This window comes from Agelaius tricolor, unplaced genomic scaffold, assembly GCF_023055355.1.
Source record: "Agelaius tricolor isolate 1412-34295 unplaced genomic scaffold, bAgeTri1.0.p SCAF_97, whole genome shotgun sequence".
Lineage (NCBI taxonomy): Eukaryota > Metazoa > Chordata > Aves > Passeriformes > Icteridae > Agelaius > Agelaius tricolor.
In genome coordinates this window covers 201,209-221,401 of record NW_027269357.1, presented here as the reverse complement: position 1 = coordinate 221,401, position 20,193 = coordinate 201,209, and the positions used below count along the sequence as shown (strand labels likewise).

Genomic DNA, 20,193 nt, shown 5'->3' with positions numbered 1-20,193 from the left:
CGGAGCATCCCGGTACCGCCGTGTCCATGGGGGTCTCACGGAGCATCCCGGTACCGCCGTGTCCATGGGGGTCTCACGGAGCATCCCGGTACCGCCGTGTCCATGGGGGTCTCACGGAGCATCCCGGTACCGCCGTGTCCGTGTCCCTGACCGGGGGCGTCCCCGCCGCTCGGTGCCCAGCCGGGAGCGGGGGTCGCCCCCGGGGAAGGATCCAGCGCTGCCCCGGAGCCCCCCCGGTGCCGGTTCTAGAAGCCGAGCGCGGCCCCGGGGGGCAGCGGGCACCCCGAGCCCGCGTGGTCGCGCACGGAGCCGCGGAGCCGCCGCACCTGGGCCCGCAGCACGGCCGCCGTGTCCGCCAGCTCGGCGTTCTGAGCGCGGAGCCCCCGGACGCGCTGCTCCAGCCGCGCGATCCGCTCCAGCTTCCGCCGCCGGCACCGGCTCGCCGCCAGCCGGTTCCGCAGCCTCCGCCGCTCCGCCTGCAGCCGCTCCGGGGAATCCGCGCCCGGCTCCGCCGCCGCCTCCGCCGCCTCCGCTCCGGGGACCCCCGGGAAGGGTCCCCCCATCCCCGCCGCCGTCGTGCTCAGCGCCGGCGGCTCCGGGAGCGCCACGTTGGGCGGCCCCGGTTGGTGCAGCTCGTCCAGCGCTTGGGCGAAGCTGCCGGTGAATCCGTCGCGCTCGCCGGTACCGGGGTAGAAGAAGCCGCCGGTAGCGGCGCCGCTGCCGAAGAAGGCGCCGTCGGGGCACGGCGCCGGTTTGAGGCCGCGGAAGGGCTCCTGCGGCGGGCCCTGCGGCAGCGGCCCCGGTAAGGAGCCGTAGTCGGGCTCAGCGCGGCAGAAGCCGCCCGGGAAGGGCGCGGGGCGGTAGAACGGCGGCTCCATCCGGGAGCGGCGGGACTCGAACCCGCGGCCCCGCGCGGAACCCGCGGCTTTATGGGCGCGCGCGGCGGAAACGCGCCGCCATTGGCTGGGGGGGCGCAGGACACGCCCCCTTGGCAGGGACACGCTCATTCCGGCATGGACACGCCCCCAGTGGGAAAAGGGGCGGGGCCTGGGAGCATTTGGGGGGCACAGGTGGGAAAAGGGGGGGACAGGTGAGCAAAGGGGGGGACAGGTGTGAGCAAGGAGAGGTCAGGTGAGGCCAAAGGCAGGGGCAGGTGAGCAGGAGGGGGCTCAGGTGTGAAAAGCGGGGCGAGCGTGCAAAGGGGGACAGGTGAGCGCCACGGGCGGGGGGGCAGATGGGTGCCAGGGGCACAGGTGGGTGCCAGGGGTCACGTGCCCGGCCATCCACACCTGTGCCCTCGTGTCCCCTCCATGTCCCCACGTGAGTCACACGGGGCACCCCAGGACCCTCCAAAACCACCCCAGGACCCCCTAAGCCACCCCAGGAGCTCCAAAACCACCCCAGGACCCCCTAAGCCACCCCAGGACCCTCCAAAACCACCCCAGGACCCCCTAAGCCACCCCAGGACCTCCAACACCACCCCAGGACCCTCCAAAACCACCCCAGGACCCCCTAAGCCACCCCAGGACCCCCAAAACCACTCCAGGACCCCCTAAACCACCCCAGGACCCTCCAAAACCACCCCAGGACCCCCAAAACCACTCCAGGAAGTCCCTGGGACCCCCAGGGGCCGCAGCCAGGGGTGGGGGGCCATGCCCAGATGTGTTCCCCCCGTGTCCCCCCCGTGTCCCCGCGTGTCCCAGCCTGCACACGGGCACGCACGTGCTGGGGGAGGGACAGGGGGGTCCCCAGGACTTCCCGGGGGGGGGACAGGCCCCAGCTCCCCTCCCACCCCGGATTTGAGGGGATTTTAGGGGATTTTGGGGCTGGGTTTTCCCTCCCGACTTCTCCTTCCCCGTGACTCAGGGCCTGGCCCCGCTGTGACCTCCCGGTGTCACCCCCGAGGTGACCCCCCCGGGGGGGGGCAGGGGTCCAGGGGGGCACTGGGGGGTTTGGGGGGCTCTGGGGAGGGGTCCCGCTCCCGGGGAGGCCTCGGGGTGTCCTCCCCCCCCCCCCAAAGTGACTTTTGGGGCCCCCAACGGCCCCAACCGCCACCGGGGTTTCGGGCTGGGGGGGCCCGGATGTCCGGTGGGGGCACGGCACCGGCGGGGGAGGGCCCAGGGCCAAACTGGGAGCACTGGGAGGGCGCTGGGGTCACACTGGGGGGGGTTCAGCCTACACTGGGGGCATTTGCATGTCCCCAGGGCTATGCTGGGAGCACTGGGATGCCCCCAGACCATACTGGGAGCACTGGGATGCCCCCAGAGCCGCACTGGGATGTCCTCGGAGCAATACTGGGAGCACTGGGATGCCCCCACAGCCATTCTGGGAGCACTGGGGGGGTTCCAGCACCGCACTGGGGGCACTGGGGGGGGTTCCGGCCGCCGAGGCCGTCGGGTTCAGCGCTGACGCAGCGCGGGCGTGGCCGCCGCCGCTGCCCCGCGGCGAGAATGGCCCGGCTTGACCCTGGCGAGCCGGCGGGGCCTGGCGGGGCCCGGCGGGCGCGGCCGCGGGGGCGGCGGGACGCGGGCCTGACTCACCCGGGGCCGTTCTGGCCGCGACTCTATGGCCTTGGAGGACCCCGCTCCTGCAGCCCGGGCCGTGTCCGCCAGGGGGCGCAGCGCGCGGGTGGGGCCGCTCTGTCCTCCCCGTCTCGATTGTCAAGCGGAAAGCGGAAGGGGCGCGGCCGGAAGTGGCAGGTGAGGCCGCTCTAGGTGCGACTCTATGGCCCCGGAGGCCGCGGCGGGTGTGGCGGGCGGGGAGGGCGGGGCCAGGTGCGGCCGCTCCGGGCGCGGCTCGGTGCCCCTGGAGGACCGGCCCGTTGTCCCTGGAGGACCGGCCGGACATGGCGGCGGGGCGGGACGCGTGCGGGGCGCTGCTCACCTGGGTAAGGGGGGTCGGGACCCCCCGGGACCTCCCGGTTGAAGCGGGACCCCCCCCGTGCTCGGGGATCGGCCCCGGGACCCCCTCCGGGACCCCTGAGCGGTTCCTGCGGCTTCGGGAGCTTTGGTGGCCCCCGGGCACCTGTGACCCCCCCGGGACCCTGTGACCCCTCGGGGCACCTCTGACCCCCCCATGACCCCTGTGACTCCCCACGGTCCCTCTCACCCCCCCCGGTGACCTTTGTCCCCCCCCGGGACGTGGCCGAGCCCTTGTGACCCCCCCGCCCTTTGTCCCTGTCCCGGCGCCCTTTGACCCCCCCAAATTCAGGGAGGGGAGTTTTGGGGGGGGGGGGGAGGTGATCCCTACACCCAGTGGGTCTTGGGGGGCTCTTTGGGAGTTTTGGGGTGTCCCTCACCCTCCGAGGGGCTGTCCCTGGTTTTGGGGTGTCCCTCACCCTCTAGGGAGGCACTTTTGGGGTGTCCCTGGTTTTGGGGTGTCCCTGGTTTTGGGGTGTCCCTGACGCCCCCTTTCCCCCCCCCTCCCCAGCTGCAGACCTTTGACCCCCCCAGTCCGTGCGCGGCCCCCCCAGACCTGGCCAGCGGGGTCACCCTGGCCCACGTCCTGCACCAAATGTGAGTTATGGACCCCCGGGATTTGGGGGGGACCCCCGGGATTTGGGGCTCCCCGGATGGGCCCGGGCTGATTTTGGGGACCCCCCCCTCCCCAGTGACCCCTCGTGGTTCGATGAGGCCTGGCTGGGACGGATCCGGGGGGACACCGAGGGCAGCGCCCGCCTCAAGGTGGGGGGAGAGGAGGGTTTTGGGGGGGGGGTGTCAGAATTTGGGGCTCGTTTTGGTGTGGGATTGGGGTTTTTTGGGGGGGGGTCACAATGTGGGGTTCGTTTTGGGGGGGTGCTGGTTTTGGGGGCTGTTTTGGGGGGGCTGGATTAAGGAGGTTTGGGTTTTGGGGTTTTGGGGAGGGATTTTGGGGGGTCCTGGTTTTTGGGGGGGTTTTGGGGGTGCATCTTGAGAGGGCTGATTTTGGGGAGCGCTGATTTTGGGGGGCCATTTTGGGGAGGGCTTTTGGGGAGCGCTGATTTTGGGGGGCCATTTTGGGCAGGGCCGATTTGGGGAGGATCGATTTGGGGGGCGTCTCGGGGGGGCTTTTGGGGAGTGCTGATTTTGGGGGGCCATTTTGGGGAGGGCTTTTGGGGAGCGCTGATTTCTTTAGGGGACAGATTTGGGGGTCCCCGTTTGTGGGATCAGTTTCGGGGGAGCGGGGTCTTTGTGGAGATCCCATTTTGGGGTGCCCAGGGGTCACAGCGCCGGGGCTGTGTTTGCCGTTTTTGGGGGGCGGAGTTTGCCGTTTTTGGGGGGGCGTTTCCCACCTCGTGCCCCCTCCCCAGGTGAACAACCTGCGCCAGGTGCTGCAGAGCGTGCTGGAGTACTGGCAGGATGTGAGTCGGGCTCTGGGGGCTCCCCTGGGGACTCCCTGAGGGTGGGGGGCTCCCCTGGGCAGGGGGGGCTCTGACCCTGGACCCCCACCCAAAGGTGCTGGGCCAGGCGGTGGGGGAGCAGCACGTGCCCGACGTGGGGGCGGCCGCCCGGCACGGGGACCCCGAGCAGCTGCGCAGGCTGGTGAGGCTGGTGCTGGGCTGTGCCGTCAGCTGCCAGCGCAGGGAAGGTGAGTGAGGGGCTGGGGGGGCTCCGGGAGCCCCAAAATCACCCCCTGGGCCCACCTGGAACACACCCTGACACCCAAAAATACCCCCTGAACCACCAAAAATACCCCCTGACCCCCAAAATCGCCCCCTGAGCCACCAAAAATGCCCCCTGATACCCCTGAAACACAGCCTGAGCCCCCCTAAAACACCCCCTGAGCCCTTAAAAACACACTCTGAGCCCCCCTGAAACACAACCTGAGCCCACCTGAAATACCCTGAGCCACCAAAACACCCCCTGATACCCCTGAAACACATCCTGACTCCCCAAAAACACCCCCTGAGCCCCCAAAAACACCCCCTGACCCCACCTGAAACACACCCTAACCCCCCAAAAAAACCCCCTGAGCACCCCAAACACCCCCTGAGCCCCCCAAAATACCCCGTGAGCCACCAAAAACACCCCCTGACCCCCCAGAATCACCCCCTGATCCACCAAAACACCCCCTGACCCCCAAAATCGTCCCCTGACCCTCAAAAACACCCCCTGACCCCCCAAATCGTCCCCTGACCCTCAAAAACACCCCCTGACCCCCCCAAAATCGCCCCCTGACCCCCCAAAATCGCTCCCTGACCCCCAAAATCGCCCCCTGACCCTCAAAAACACCCCCTGACCCCCCAAAATTGCCCCCTGAGCCCCAAAATCGCCCCCCAGAGCACATCCAGCGCATCATGACGCTGGAGGAGTCGGTGCAGCACGAGGTGATGACGGCCATCCAGGAGGTGCGGGAGATTTGGGGGTCCCTGGGGGGTTTGGGGGGTCCCTGGGTGGTTTTGGGGGATCCCTGGGGGGTTTGGGGGGTCCCTGGGGGGTTCTGGGGGGTCCCTGGGTGGTTTTGGGGGTCCCTGGGGAGGGCTGGGGATGGTTTGGGGTATTTGTAGGGGTCGCTGCCTGTTGGCTTTGGGGGAGATTTGGGGCCGTAGGGCTTGGAGGGGCTCGGGGGAGTTTTGGGGACCCCCCCCGGGGTTTTTGGGGGGCCCAAAGCCCCTCCCAGACCCCAATTCCTCCCTCCCTGTGGCAGCTCTTGGACCCGGAGCCGTCGGAGCCGATGGCGGCTGAGACCTACGGGAACTTCGACGCTCAGGTGAGGATGGGCGGGGCAGATTTTGGGGTGTCTGGGGCAGTTTGGGGGCTCAGGGGGTGTCTGAGCCCCCCCCCGTGCCCCCCCAGTCCCGCCGCTATTATTACCTGAGCCAGGAGCCCCCCGAGGAGGGGTCGGGGCAGCGCTGCCGGGAGCTGGAGCAGCAGGTGAGGCCTGGGGGCACCTGGGGGCGCCCCTGGAGTCACCTGGGGCACCCCTGGAGTCACCTGGGGGCGCCCCAAATCCTGGGTGCCCCCCGTTTTCCACCTGGGAGGGGATCCTGCACACCTGGGAGGGATCCTGCACACCTGGGCCCCTTCTTGCACACCTGGATCCCTTCCTGCACACCTGGGCCCCTTCCTGCACACCTGGGAGTCAATCCCACAGCCCCATGCCCCTCCTGCACACCTGGGAGGGATCCTGCACACCTGGGCTCCTTCCTGCACACCTGGGAGGGATCCTACACACCTGGGAGGGGATCCTACACACCTGGGAGGGATCCTGTACACCTGGGAGGGAATCCCTCAGCCCTATGCCCCTCCTGCACACCTGGGAGGGATCCTGCACGCCTGGGCTCCTTCCTGCTCATCTGGAAGGGATCCTGCCCACCTGGGAGGGTCCCCTCAGCCCCGTGCCCCTCCCCTGCACACCTGGGAGTCAATCCCACAGCCCCGTGCCCTTCCTGCCCACCTGGGAGGGATCCTGCACACCTGGGCCCCTCCCCTGCCCACCTGGGAGGGTCCCCTCGGCCCCGTGCCCCTCCCCTGCCCACCTGGCCCGCAGGTGGCCACGCTGCTGGAGGAGAAGGGCCACCTGGCCGCCGAGAACCGCGCCCTGCGCGAGCAGCTGGAGGCCGAGGGCGCGGGCGCCGCCGCCAAGAAGCTGCTGCGGCTGCAGGCGCAGGTGGAGGAGCTGCAGGAGGAGAATTACAGGTGAGACCCCCCCTCCCCTGAGCGCCCCCCGCCCTCACCTGCGGCCCTCACCTGAGCCCGGGCTGCCCTCGCAGGCTGGAGAGCGGCCGGGAGGAGCTGCGGGCGCGCTGCTCGCGGCTGGAGCAGGAGGCGCGGGGGCTGCAGGCGCGGGCGCAGGAGCTCAGCGGGCTGGCGGGGGAGGCGCGGGCGCTGCGCGACGAGATGGACCTGCTCAGGTGAGCTGAGTACCTGCTCAGGTGAGCTGAGTACCTGCCCAGGTGAGCTGAGTACCTGCTCAGGTGAGCTGAGTACCTGCTCAGGTGAGGGGGAACCTGCCCAGGTGAGCTGGGGGCGCTGGGTACCTGCTCAGGTGAGGGGGGAACCTGCCCAGGTGAGGGGGAACCTGCTCAGGTGAGGGGGGCACCTGCCCAGATGAGCTGGGGGCGCTGGGTACCTGCTCAGGTGAGGGGGAACCTGCCCAGGTGAGCTGGGGGCGCTGGGTACCTGCTCAGGTGAGGGGGAACCTGCCCAGGTGAGCTGGGGGTGCTGGGTACCTGCTCAGGTGAGGGGGCACCTGCTCAGGTGAGGGGGAACCTGCTCAGGTGAGGGGGGCACCTGCCCAGGTGAGCTGGGGGCGCTGGGTACCTGCTCAGGTGAGGGGGGCACCTGCCCAGGTGAGGGGGAACCTGCCCAGGTGAGGGGGAGCCTGCTCAGGTGAGCTGGGGGCGCTGGGTACCTGCTCAGGTGAATGGGGAACCTGCCCAGGTGAGGGGGCACCTGCCCAGGTGAGCTGGGGGCGCTGGGTACCTGCTCAGGTGAGGGGGCACCTGCTCAGGTGAGGGGGCACCTGCCCAGGTGAGGGGGGACCTGCTCAGGTGAATGGGGCACCTGCCCAGGTGAGCTGGGGGCACTGGGTACCTGCTCAGGTGAGTGGGGAACCTGCCTGGGTGAGTGGGCACCTGCTCAGGTGAGGGGGACACCTGCTTAGGTGACTGGGACACCTGCCCAGGTAAACCGAGCACCTGCCCAGGTAAACCAAGCACCTGCTCAGGTGAGCCAGGAGGCTCCAGGGAGGCCCCACCTCCCGCAGTGTCACCGTCACCCTCCAGGCAGTGCCGCGGTGGCCGCGTGTCACGGCTCAGGCGCAGCTCACCTGTGCCCAGGTGTTGTGCAGGTACCTCACGTGTCCCCTCGTGTCCCCAGGGCCTCGTCGGCCCGTGCTGGGCGCCTGGAGGCGGCGGTGGCCGCGTACCGGGGCCGGGCGGCGGCGGCGGGCGAGCTGCGGCGCTGGGCGCGGGCGCTGGAGGAGCGGCACGCGGCGCAGGTGCGCAGGGCCGCACACCTGCAGCAGCAGCTGGGCCGCGCCCAGGCCGGCTGTGCGCAGCTGGAGGCCGCCCGCAAACAGGTGAGGGGCGCGGGCAGGTGCTGGCTGTGGCACTGTGACTGGGGCTGTCACCATGACGAGGGGGGGTCACTGTGTCCCTGTGCTCGGGGGTGTCCCCGTGCCCGGGGCTGTCCCTGTGTCCTTGTGCCCGGGGGTGTCACTGTGTCCCCATTCCCGGGGCTGTCACTGTCACTGTGTCCCCATTCCTGGGGCTGTCACTGTCACTGTGTCCCCGTGCCCGGGGCTGTCACCGTGTCCCCATTCCCGGGGCTGTCACTGTCACCGTGTCCCCATTCCTGGGGCTGTCACTGTGTCCCCATGCCTGGGGGTGTCCCCGTGCCCAGGGTTGTCCCCATGTCCCCATGCCCGGGGGTGTCACCGTGTCCCCGTTCCCAAGGGTGTCCCCGTGTCCCCATTCCCGGGGCTGTCACTGTCCCCGTGTCCCCGTGTCCCCGTGCAGGTGGAGGAGCTGAGCGGGCAGCAGGCGGAGGCGGCGCTGAGGGCCGAGAAGTGGCACCTGGAGTTCCGGCACCTGCAGGAGCGATTCGAGGCCCTGAGCCAGGAGAAGGAGGTGGGCGAGGCTGGGGACGCACCTGGGGACACACCTGGGGCACACCTGGGGCACACCTGGGCACACACCTGGGGCACACCTGGGGACACACCTGGGCACACCTGGGGACACACCTGGGACACACCTGGGGCACACCTGGGGCACACCTGGGGCACACCTGGGGCACACCTGGGCACACACCTGGGGCACACCTGGGGACACCTGGGGACACACCTGGGGACACACCTGGGCACACCTGAGCCCCCTGTGCCCCGCAGAGGCTGCTGGAGGAGCGGGACGCGCTGCGCGAGGCCAACGAGGAGCTGCGCTGTGTGCAGGTGCAGCAGAGCTACCTGAGCCAGGCAGGTGAGTGCTGGGGGGGCACAGAACACCTGGGTGGGGACGGGACACGCTCCTGACCCAGCACGACGCTTGTGGGAGACCCCAGAGAGCCTCCAGTTCGGGCTCTAGGGGGGTTTGGGGGGCTCCAGGGGGGGTTCAGGGGGCTCCAGGGGGGCTTTGGGTGGGCAGGGCACAATTTTGGGGTGTCACCTGCTGGGCCCATGCCCAAAATCCACCTTTACCCCCCCGACAGGCGCGGGGCTGGAGGAGGGCCCTGCCCCTCCCCAGAATTTGGCGGCTGAGATCCTTCCTGCAGAGCTCAGGTGAGTCCATGGAGGTGTCCAAAAGCGCAGGTGGGGAGTGGGGGGGTCCCCGGTTTGTTGGGGGGTCCCCGGTTTGTTGGGGGGTCCCCGGTTTGTTCCGGTGTCCCCCACGAGCACCCCGGTGTCCCGTCCCCACCAGGGACACGGTGACGCGGCTGCGGCGCGAGAACCGACGGCTGCGGCTGCAGCGGGACCAGCTCCGGCACAGGTGGGGGAACCGGGGGGGCTGGGGGTCCTCGAGAGACCCCTGAGACCCCCCCCAGTCCCTAAGGAGCCCCCCACACCCGCAGGCTGGAGGCCACAGGGGCAGCCGAGCCTCAGACGGCGCAGGGCGGGCCCCAGGAGGAGGTGAGGGGGGACCAGGGAGGTTTTGGGGGGGGTCTCTCAACACCAAGGGGGGGTCCCCAGGTCATTGTGTGGGTCTCGGGGTCTTGGGGAGGGTCTCAGTGTTTTGGGGGAGAGAGGGGTCAGGTTTTATTGGGGTTCCCTCAGTGCTCGTGCTTCATCTCTTTCTCAATTCCCCCCAGTTGGTGCTGCTGGAGGAGACCCCCGAGGACCTGTGAGTTTTTGGGGGGTGGGGGGAATTTGGGGAGCCCTCCCAACATCCCCAGCCTGTGACTGCCCCGTGTCCCCCCCCAGGGATGAGCTGCCAGAGGGAGAGGAGGAGGAGGAGGAGGAAGAGCTGGAGCTCTCCAAGGCTGGTATGAGGGGTCTGGAGTGGGCATCAGAATTCGGGGAGGGGTCGGGGTGTGGGGAGTGCTGGGGGGAGAATTTTGGGGTACCCCGGGTTGGGGTTTGTATAGGGATCCTGTGGGGCGATGTCTGCAGGGAGGGGCAGGAGATGAGCTGTGCCTCAGTTTCCCCATGAAGATCTGGGGAGGTTCGGGGGTCCTTCCTGGCTAAGCTCCCTCTTTATTCCCGCTACGGGATCAGGATTTAGGAGTTCCAGGAGTTCGCCCCCCCAGAAACCCTCGGGCCCCCCTGGTGACCCCCCTGGGACCCCCCCGTTGGCCCCCGTCCTGCAGCTCCTCCGCAGCCAGCTGCAGGAGAAGGACGCGCTGATCCGGCACCTGGAGGTGAGGGGTTAACAACCCTGGCTTGGGGGGGGGTCCCGGGGGTCTCCACCCCCAGCTGAACCCCCCTCAACACCCCCAGAACGATTGGGAGCGCAGCCGGGCGCAGCGGGAGCGCGAGGAGCGGCTGCTGGTCACCGCCTGGTACAACATGGTGAGAACGGCGACCGAGACCCCCGGGACCCCCCCTGCCCCGGGACCCCCGTTAAATTAACCCCGTTAACCCCTTCAGGGGCTGGCACTGCAGCAGCACGAGGGTGACGCGACGGCGGCGGCGGCCTGGGGTGGCCCCGGTGGTGCTCGCTCTTTCCTGGCCCAGCAGCGCCTGGCCACGGCGGCACGGCGGGCACGGGCCCCTCACGGCCGGGCCGCCTCCTCCAGCTGAGAGAACAAACCCCAAACACCCCATGGCGGGCACGGGCCCCTCACGGCCGGGCCGCCTCCTCCAACTGAGAGAGAAAACCCCAAACACCCCATGGCAGGCATGGGCCCCTCACGGCCGGGCCGCCTCCTCCAGCTGAGAGCAAACCCCAAACACCCCAGGGTGGGCACAGGCCCCTCACGGCCGGGCCGCCTCCTCCAGCTGAGAAAATAAACCCCAAACACCCCAGGGCAAGCACAGGCCCCTCAGGCCGGGCCGCCTCCTCCAGCTGAGAGAGAAAACCCCAAACACCCCATGGCAGGCATGGGCCCCTCATGGCCGGGCCGCCTCCTCCAACTGAGAGAATAAACCCCAAACACCCCAGGGTGGGCACGGGCCCCTCATGGCCGGGCCGCCTCCTCCAGCTGAGAGAATAAACCCCAAACACCCCAGATCCCCTCGCTCTGGGCTGGTCCCGCTTCAAACACTACAAACCTGAGCTCCCCGCCTCGTTTTGGGGGGCCTGGACCTTGCCCCCGTGTCTTTTGGGGGAATTTTAGCACTTCTATTTTTGTAGATGATTTTGGGGGGGTCTTGTGTGTGTCGCCCCCATAAAATGTTCTAATAAAGGCTCAGGACTCAGTGCTGGAGATTTGTTGTGGGGGGATATTGGGGGGCTGAGCTGTGGGTGGGTGTTTTGGGGGTCTTAAACCACGGGGTTGGTGCTGGGGTGTGGCAGAGGTGGAAGGAGGTGAGCACCCTATAAATTACTTTAGTTTTACCTTTTCACCCTCACATTTCCCACCCTTTTCTTCCCTCACGTTTCCCGCCCTTTTCTTCCCTCACGTTTCCCACCCTTTTCTCCCCTCACGTTTCCCGCCTTTTTCCCCTCAGAATTAAGGGAACTTCTCTAGTTGAACCCTTTAAAATGATGAAAAAAGGATTTTTTTTTAAGCCTTAAAAATAGAGGAAACCCCTTTTTCCATGTTCAGACCCCTAAAATGATGGATAAAAGGGGTCTCCTCCCAAAGAACCCCATAAAAATGGTGAAAAATGTGGAGTTTCCCTCAATTTAAACCCTTGTAATGTAGGATTCTGCATCAATTTTATTTGCTTTAATGGAATTCTCCCTCACTTTAATCCGCCAAGAGGCTTCCTGCTCCCTTTACTGGTTTTGCCTCAAGAAACACCATTTTTGGGGCTTTTTGACACCATTTTCCCTATAACGTGTCTTAAAACAGAGAGCCCCTGTTGATGGAACTCTTAAAACGGCCCCTAAAGAGGCTTCTTTCAATGTAAACCCTTAAAAATGGCAGAAAACAGAGATTCCACCTCAATTTACCTATTTAAACAACGGAAAAGTTGAATTTGCCCTCAACTATCCCTGAAATAATAGAAACTAGGGATTCCCAGTCAATTAAACCTCTTCAACTCATGGAAGAGGCAGGCTTTTCCTTCAGTTTAAACCCTCAAAATCGTTTTAAAGACTCTATTCCTTTAATTACGTCTCTTAAAAAAAATTCTGTACGGACACTGCACGTGTAGAGGGGGGGAGTGTTCGTGTCTCTTTAAATCCGCCGCCATCTTTGAACCGGGTGCTGCTCCACGCGCGCTGCGCGCATGCTCGGGAGTGCCGGCGCGGCGCCGGAAGTGCGTCAGGCGCGGGCGGAAGCGCGTCAGGCGCGGGCGGAAGCGGCCGTGCCGTGCCGGGCGGGTGGCGGAGGGTCGCGGCGGCCGCGCCATGGTGGATTACAGCGTGTGGGACCACATCGAGGTCTCGGACGATGAGGACGAGACTCACCCCAACATCGACACCGCCAGCCTCTTCCGATGGCGGCACCAGGTGCGGCCGGGCCGGCCCGCGGGGCCCTCCGGGGCCTGGCGCCCCGTTCCCATGGCGACCGGGCCCGGCATTGCCGGGGGAGGCGGGCGGGGGGGTTCGGTTGTTGGTGGGACCCCCGTGGGGCGGGGGGCGTTTCCCTTTTCCCAGCTCCGGGGGCCGCCGTGGGGCGGGGGCTCCCCGCGTTCCGGTGGGATCGTACCGGGACCCCCGGCGGGGAGCGCCCCTATCGCAGGCACCCCAGATCCTGTGCCCCATCTCGGAACGCCCCAATTCCTGTGCCCCCATCCCAGGGCACCCCAGTTCCTGTGCTCCCATCCAGGACACCCCGTTCCTGTGCCCCCATCCCAGAAAACCCCGTTCCCTGTGTCCCCATTCCCTGTGCCCCCATCCAGGACACCCCAAATTCACAACAAATTCACCCTAAATCCATCCCAAATCCAGCCCAAAAATGAGTTTGGGCTTCCTGTGCCCAGCACACCCCGTGCCCATCCCTGTGCCCCCATCCCGGTTTCCCCATTCCCCCACCCAGGTTCTGCCCCTTCCCTTGGGAACCCCCTCAGAGTGGGGTCTCAGCCCCCCCAATCCCCTCCCTGTCCCACAGGGTGGGGCAGCAACACCCCCAAACCCCCCCCCCCCCCAAAATTTGGGGGTCTGGGAATCCCCAGAACCCCAGAGCCACCCCAGAAGCGTCAAAATGGGGGGGTCTGGAGCTTTGTGGGCGCCCCCAGGCCCGCGTGGAGCGCATGGAGCAGTTCCAGAAGGAGAAGGAGGAGCTGGACAAGGGCTGCCGCGAGTGCAAGCGCAAACTGGCCGAGTGCCTGAAGAAGGTGAAGGAGCTGGAGCTGGCCGAGCCCGAGAGCGGCCGGGGGGAGCTGGAGAAGCTCCAGGCCGAGGCCCAGCAGCTGAGGAACGAGGAGAAGAGCTGGGAGAACAAGCTGGAGGAGCTGAGGAAGAAGGAGAAGAACATGCCCTGGAACGTGGACACGCTCAGCAAGGACGGGTTCAGCAAGGTGGGGGTTTGGGGAGGAAACACCCCGAAAAACGGGCACCAGATCTGTGAAAAGCACCCCAAAAACTGACCTCGAATCTGTGAAAAAAAACCCAAAAAATGACTCCAAATCTGTGAAAAATCCCCCAAAAAAACTGACCTCAAATCTGTGAAAAATCCCCCCAAAAATTACTCCAAATCTGTGAAAAATCCCCCCAAAAATGACTCCAAATCTGTGATGTTTACCCCAAAAAACTGACGCCAAATCTGTGATGTTTCCCCCAAAAAACTGACCCCAAGTCTGTGATGTTTACTCCAAAAAACTGACCCCAAATCTGTGATGTTTCCCCAAAAAATTGACCCCAAATCTGCGAAAAAAAAAACCCAAAAAACTGACCCCAGATCTGTGATATTTCCCACAAAAAAACTGACTCCAAATCCGTGATGTTTACCCCAAAAAACTAACCTCAAATCTGCGAAAAAAAACCCAAAAAACTGACCCCAAATCTGTGAGGTTTACCCCCAAAAGACTGACCCCAAATCTGTGATGTTTACCCCAAAAAAACCGACTCCAAATCTGTGACGTTCCCCCCAAAAAAACTGACCCCAAACCTGTGATGTTTCCCCCAAATAACTGACCCCAAATCTGTGAAAAAACCCCCAAAAATCCGACCCCAAATCTGTGATGTTTACCCCAAAAAACTGACCCCAAATCTGTGAAAAAAACCCCAAAAAACTCCAAATCTGTGATGTTTACCCCCAAAAAACCGGCCCCAAATCTGCAAAAAAAACCCCAAAAATCCGTCCCCAAACCTGTGAGGTTTCCCCCCAAAAATCCGCCCCCAAACCTGTGATGTTTCCCCCCAAACCATTCCCCGTTTTCCTTCGGGTCCCCAGAGCGTTTTCAACGTGAAGCCCGAGGAGAAGGAGGAGACGGAGGAGCAGAAGGAGAAGAAGCACAAAAGCTTCGTGGAGAGATACGAGAAGCAGATCAAGCACTTCGGTGAGAGAGAGCTGGGGGCATTGGGGAGCAGCTTCTTGGGGTTCCCCGGCCTGGGGAGCGCCCCCAGTGCTGGGAGCAGCCCTGGAACCCTCTCACTCTGCTGAAAATCCAGGATTTGGTGTGGTTTCCCCATTTTCCCCCTGCTGGAGCTGAGTTTTGGGGGAATTTATTTAAATTTCAGGATGAGGTGCTCTCCCTCATACCCACCCTGGTTCCTTCATTAAGGAATCCCCTAACGAGGTTCAGAGTGGATTTTCTCATTAAGGAATCCCCTAACGAGGTCCGGAGTTGGTTCCCTCATTCAGGAATCCCCATACGAGGTCCAGAGTGGATTCCAGAGTGGATTCCCTTATTAAGGAACCCCCTAACGAGGTTCAGAGTGGATTTCCTCATTAAGGAACCCCCTAATGAGGTTCAGAGTTGGTTTCCTCATTCAGGAATCCCCTAACGAGGTTTGGAGTTGGTTCCCTCATTAACAATCCCCTAACCCAGAGTGGATTCCCTCATTAATGAACCCCCTAACAAGGTTCAGAATTGGTTCCCTCATTACCAATCCCCTAACGAGCCCCAGAGTGGATTCCCTCGTTAAGGACCCCCCTAACGAGCCCCGAGTTGATTCCCTCATTAAGGACCCCCCTAACGAGCCCCGAGTTGATTCCCTCATTAACAATCCCCTAACGAGCCCCGCGCGGGTTCCCTCATTAACAATCCCCTAACCCAGAGTGGGTTCCCTCATTACCAATCCCCTAACGAGCCCTGAGTGGGTTCCCTCATTAAGGACCCCCCTAATGAGCCCCGAGTTGATTCCCTCATTAACAATCCCCTAACGAGCCCCGAGCGGGTTCCCTCATTAACAATCCCCTAATGAGCCCCGAGTTGATTCCCTCATTAACAATCCCCTAATGAGCCCCGAGTTGATTCCCTCATTAATGAACCCCCTAACAAGGTTCAGAATTGGTTCCCTCATTACCAATCCCCTAACGAGCCCCAGAGTGGATTCCCTCATTAAGGACCCCCCTAACGAGCCCCGAGCTGATTCCCTCATTAACAATCCCCTAACCCAGAGTGGGTTCCCTCATTAAGGACCCCCCTAACGAGCCCCAGAGTTGATTCCCTCATTAACAATCCCCTAACCCAGAGTGGGTTCCCTCATTAAGGACCCCCCTAACGAGCCCCGAGTGCGTTCCCTCATTAACCCCCGCGCTGCCGCAGGGATGCTGCGGCGCTGGGACGACAGCCAGAAGCACCTGTCGGAGCACCCTCACCTGGTGTGCGAGGAGACAGCCAACTACCTGGTGATCTGGTGCATCGACCTGGAGGTGGAGGAGGTGAGGCTGAATTTGGGGGGAAATTCTCCCTTTTCCGGGCTGCAATCGCTTTCTTGCCACCCCTCTGGGTTTTGGGCAGGAAAAAATGAGAGGTTTGGGGGTTATGGAGTAGGAGAGATCCTTAAAATCATCCTGTATGGGAGAGGGGTGCACCCCCAGACCCCTCTCCTGCTGCTCCAGGCTTTACCTGGGGTGAGGAGCCTGGAAAAAAATATCAAAATCAGGGAATTTGGGATTAATTTGGGATTAATTTGGGGTCAAAAAGCTCCTAAAGCCCCATCAAATCCAGCACCCTAAAGCCCATCAAATCCAGCACCCTAACGCCCTTAGCAGCTCCTGCAGGGATCCCCTGTTCCAAATCACCTTTCCCAGCCCAGAAGGGTTGGAGGGACGTGGGATTTTGGGGCACTTTGGGGATTTTGAGCTGTTTGTCCCCAGAAACACGCGCTGATGGAGCAGGTGGCCCACCAGACCATCGTCATGCAGTTCATCCTGGAGCTGGCCAAGAGCCTCAAGGTGGACCCCAGGGCCTGCTTCAGGCAGTTCTTCACCAAAATTAAGGTAAAAATTCAATTTGGGGGGGGATTCGGGGTGAATTTAGGGTGAATTTGGGGGTGAATTTAGGTTGAATTTGGGGGCCAATTTGGCAGTGAATTTGTGGGGAATTTGAGGTGAATTTAGGTTGAATTTGAGGTGAATTTAGGTTGAATTTGAGGTGAATTTAGGTTGAATTTTGGGGTGAATTTAGGCGGAATTTGGGGGCGAATTTGTGGGGAATTTGAGGTGGATTTTTGGGCTGAATTTTGGAGTGGATTTGGGATGAATTTTGGAGTGGATTTGGGGGTGGATTTGAGGTAGTTTTGGAGTGAATTTTGAGGTGGATTTGAGATGAATTTGGGGTAAATTTGGGGGTGAACTTGTGGTGAATTTTGGGTGAATTTGAGCTGGATTTTGAACCGGATTTGTGGCGAAGTTGAGCCGGGTTTTGAACCGGATTTCTGCTGAATTTCAGCCGAATTTTGAGTGAATTTGAGATGAATTTGGGGCTGAATTTGTGGTGAATTTTGGGTGAATTTGAGCCGGATTTGAGCTGAATTTTGAACCGTATTTGCGATGAATTTGAGCTGGGTTTTGAACCGGATTTATGCTGAATTTCAGCTGAATTTTGAGTGAATTTGAGATGAATTTGGGGTAAATTTGGGGGTGAACTTGTGGTGAATTTTGGGTGAATTTGGGCTGAATTTTGAACCATATTTGCGATGAATTTGAGCTGGGTTTTCAACCGGATTTATGCTGAATTTCAGCCGAATTTTGAGTGGATTTGAGATGAATTTGGGGCTGAATTTGTGGTGAATTTTGGGTGAATTTGAGCCGGATTTGGGCTGAATTTTGAACCGTATTTGTGGTGCGTTTGAGCTGGGTTTTGAACCGGATTTATGCTCAATTTCAGCCGAATTTTGAGGTGGATTTGAGATGAATTTGGGGCTGAATTTGGGGGTGAACTTGTGGTGAATTTTGGGTGAATTTGAACCGGATTTGAGCTGAATTTTGAACCGGATTTGCGATGAATTTGAGCTGGGTTTTGAACCAGATTTCTGCTGAATTTCAGCCGAATTTTCAGCAAATTTGACCCGGATTTGGGCCCGCACCCCCCTTTTTCCCCCTTTTTTTCCCCCTTTCACAGACGGCAGACCAGCAGTACCTGGAGGGCTTCACGGAGGAGCTGGAGGCGTTCAAGGAGCGCGTGCGGGGCCGGGCGCGGGCGCGCCTGGAGAAGGCGCTGCGCGAGTACGAGGAGGAGGAGCGCCAGAAACGCCTGGGGCCCGGCGGGCTCGACCCCGTCGAGGTCTACGAGTCCCTGCCCGCCGTGAGTTTGGGGCTAAAAACCCCGGGTTTGGGGCTAAAAACCCCTCGTTTGGGGCTAAAAACCCCGGGTTTGGGGCTAGAAACCCCGGGTTTGGGACATTTTGGAGCCTTGTGAGTTTGGGGCTAAAAACCCCGGTTTGGGGCTTTTTGGGGCCCCGTGAGTTTGGGGCTAAAAACCCCGGGTTTGGGGCTAAAAACCCCGGTTTGGGGCTTTTTGGGGCTCTGTGAGTTTGGGGCTAAAAACCCTGGTTTGGGGCTAAAAACCCCTGGTTTGGGACCTTTTGGGACCCTGTGAGTTTGGGGCTAAAAACCCCGGGTTTGGGGCTTTTTGGGGCTCTGTGAGTTTGGGGCTAAACTCCCCTTTTTGGGGCATTTTGGGGCCCTGTGAGTTTGCGGCTAAAAACTCCGGTTTGGGGCTAAAAACCCCTGGTTTGGGACCTTTTGGGGCCTGTGAGTTTGGGGCTAAAACCCCTGGTTTGGGGCTAAAAACCCCTGGTTTGGGGCTTTTTGGGGCCTTGTGAGTTTGGGGCTAGAAACCCTGGTTTGGGGCTAAAAACCCCTGGTTTGGGACCTTTTGGGACCCTGTGAGTTTGGGGCTAGAAACCCCGGTTTGGGACATTTTGACACCCAGGGGTTTGGGGCTTTTTGGGGCTCTGTGAGTTTGGGGCTAAAAACCCCAGGTTTGGGGCTTTTTGGGGCCCTGTGAGTTTGGGGCTAAACTCCCCGGTTTGGGGCCTTTCGGGGGCTCCCATAAGTGCTCTGAGGGGGTTTTGGGGATAAATCCTGAGGTTTTGGGTGTTGGAGGGCTGGGGGATCCTGGTGGGGTTGGGTTGGTCCCAGTCCCTCCCAGTACAATCCCAGTACAATCCCAGTCCCTCCCAGTACAATCCCAGTCCCTCCCAGTACAATCCCAGTCCCTCCCAGCGCTGACCAGTCCCTGGCCCAGCAGGAGCTGCAGAAATGCTTCGATGTCAAAGACGTTCAGATGCTGCAGGACACAATCAGCAAAATGGACCCAACCGTGAGTTTTTTCACCCCAAAAATACCTCGGGAGGGGTCCCCAAACACCCGGGGAAACCCAAATCCCTCAGGGTGTCCCCAAACCCCCTGAGGTGTCCCCAAATCCCTCAGGGGAGCCCCAAATCCCTCGGGAAGGGTCCCAGATCCCTCCGGGGTGTCCCCAAACCCCTCAAGGATGTCCCCAAACCCCTTGGGGTGTCCCCAAACCCCTCGAGGATGTCCCCAAATCCCTTGGGGTGTCCCCAAATCCCTCAGGGTGTCCCCAAATCCCTTGGGGTGTCCCCAAATCACTCGGGAAGGGTCCCAAACCCCTCGAGGATGTCCCCAAATCCCTCGGGGTGTCCCCAAATCCCTCAGGGTGTCCCCAAATCCCTCGAGGTGTCCCCAAATCACTCGGGAAGGGTCCCAGATCCCTCCGGGGTGTCCCCAAACCCCTTGAGATGTCCCCAAATCCCTCAGGGTGTCCCCAAACCCCTTGGGGTGTCCCCAAACCCCTCGAGGATGTCCCCAAATCCCTCGGGGTGTCCCCAAATCCCTCAGGGTGTCCCCAAATCCCTCGGGGTGTCCCCAAACCCCTCAAGGATGTCCCCAAACCCCTTGGGGTGTCCCCAAACCCCTCGGGGCATCCCCAGATCCCTCCAGGCTGTCCCCAAACCCCTCGAGGATGTCCCCAAACCCCTTGGGGCTGTCCCCAAATCCCTCCAGGCTGTCCCCAAACCCCCCTGGCTGTCCCCAAACCCCCCCGGCCGTCCCCAAACCCCCCTGGCTGTCCCCAAATCTCTCCCGGGTGTCCCCAAACCCCCCCGGCTGTCCCCAAACCCCTTGAGATGTCCCCAAACCCCCCCTGGCTGTCCCCAAACCCCCCAGGCTGTCCCCAAACCCCTTGAGATGTCCTCAAACCCCTTGGGGTGTCCCCAAACCCCTTGAGGCTGTCCCCAAACCCCCCAGGCCGTCCCCAGCACCCCCTTTTCCCCTGTCCAGGAGGCCAAGTACCACATGCAGCGCTGCATCGACTCGGGGCTCTGGGTGCCCAACGCCAAGGGCGGGGACGGGGCCGAGAGAGGCGCGGGGGAGGCGGCGCCCTACGAGGAGATCCAGAAGGAGAACGGAGGAGGAGCCGAGCAGGAGGCCAAGCCCTGAGCGGGGCCACCGCGGCCCGCGGGAAAAAAAAAGAAAAATGGCAGAAAAGGTCAAAAAAAACCACGGAAAAAAAAACCAAAATACAAAAAAACCAACCCAACAATTTCAACCCCCCCGTCGGAAAAGCAGCAGAATCAGGCGGGGAGGGGTCGTGCCCCGCCCCCCCCCCAGCCCTGCAGCCCCCTCCCCACTCCCCTCACGCCCCCCCCCCCACGCTTTTCACGCCGTAGAGACTTTGGGGAAGGATTTTGGGAGGTTTGGGCCCCCCCCCATCCCCTCCGGGTGGGTTTGGGGTGCAGGGGGGGTCGGAGCCGCGGTGCCAGAGCAGAGAATAAAGAGATTGGAGAAGCTGAGCATGGCCTGGGGCTCTGGGGGC

The 20,193-nt window shown here is 62.6% G+C and overlaps 2 protein-coding genes across 7 annotated transcripts; both read left to right on the top strand.

Annotated features, from left to right (window-relative positions):
- The first annotated feature begins 2,179 nt into the window (after positions 1-2,179).
- On the top strand, positions 2,180-10,723 carry LOC139585904 (protein Hook homolog 2-like). Of its 6 annotated transcripts, none has more exons than XM_071418943.1 (21): positions 2,180-2,699; positions 3,430-3,515; positions 3,611-3,683; positions 4,289-4,339; positions 4,434-4,566; positions 5,259-5,326; positions 5,626-5,688; positions 5,775-6,113; positions 6,235-6,617; positions 6,692-6,832; positions 7,800-8,001; positions 8,441-8,551; positions 8,809-8,896; positions 9,126-9,195; positions 9,335-9,403; positions 9,486-9,543; positions 9,723-9,754; positions 9,835-9,896; positions 10,129-10,271; positions 10,351-10,422; positions 10,501-10,723. In XM_071418943.1, the coding sequence occupies exons 1-21, from the start codon at positions 2,226-2,228 to the stop codon at positions 10,651-10,653; spliced, it is 2,871 nt and encodes a 956-aa protein (XP_071275044.1). In that variant the 5' UTR covers positions 2,180-2,225; the 3' UTR covers positions 10,654-10,723. The 6 variants fall into 6 exon arrangements, with proteins under 6 accessions (XP_071275044.1, XP_071275048.1, XP_071275047.1 ...); XM_071418947.1 differs by having other exon boundaries at positions 2,182-2,699; positions 5,802-5,852; positions 6,469-6,617; XM_071418946.1 differs by having other exon boundaries at positions 2,183-2,699; positions 5,775-5,852; positions 6,469-6,617.
- Positions 10,724-12,288: 1,565 nt separating this feature from the next.
- On the top strand, positions 12,289-20,170 carry CDC37 (cell division cycle 37, HSP90 cochaperone). Its single transcript, XM_071419018.1, has 8 exons — positions 12,289-12,472; positions 13,201-13,482; positions 14,358-14,463; positions 15,676-15,791; positions 16,230-16,352; positions 17,476-17,658; positions 18,607-18,678; positions 19,659-20,170. Exons 1-8 carry the CDS (start codon positions 12,371-12,373, stop codon positions 19,815-19,817), a joined length of 1,143 nt encoding a protein of 380 aa, XP_071275119.1. The 5' UTR covers positions 12,289-12,370; the 3' UTR covers positions 19,818-20,170.
- Positions 20,171-20,193: the final 23 nt, after the last annotated feature.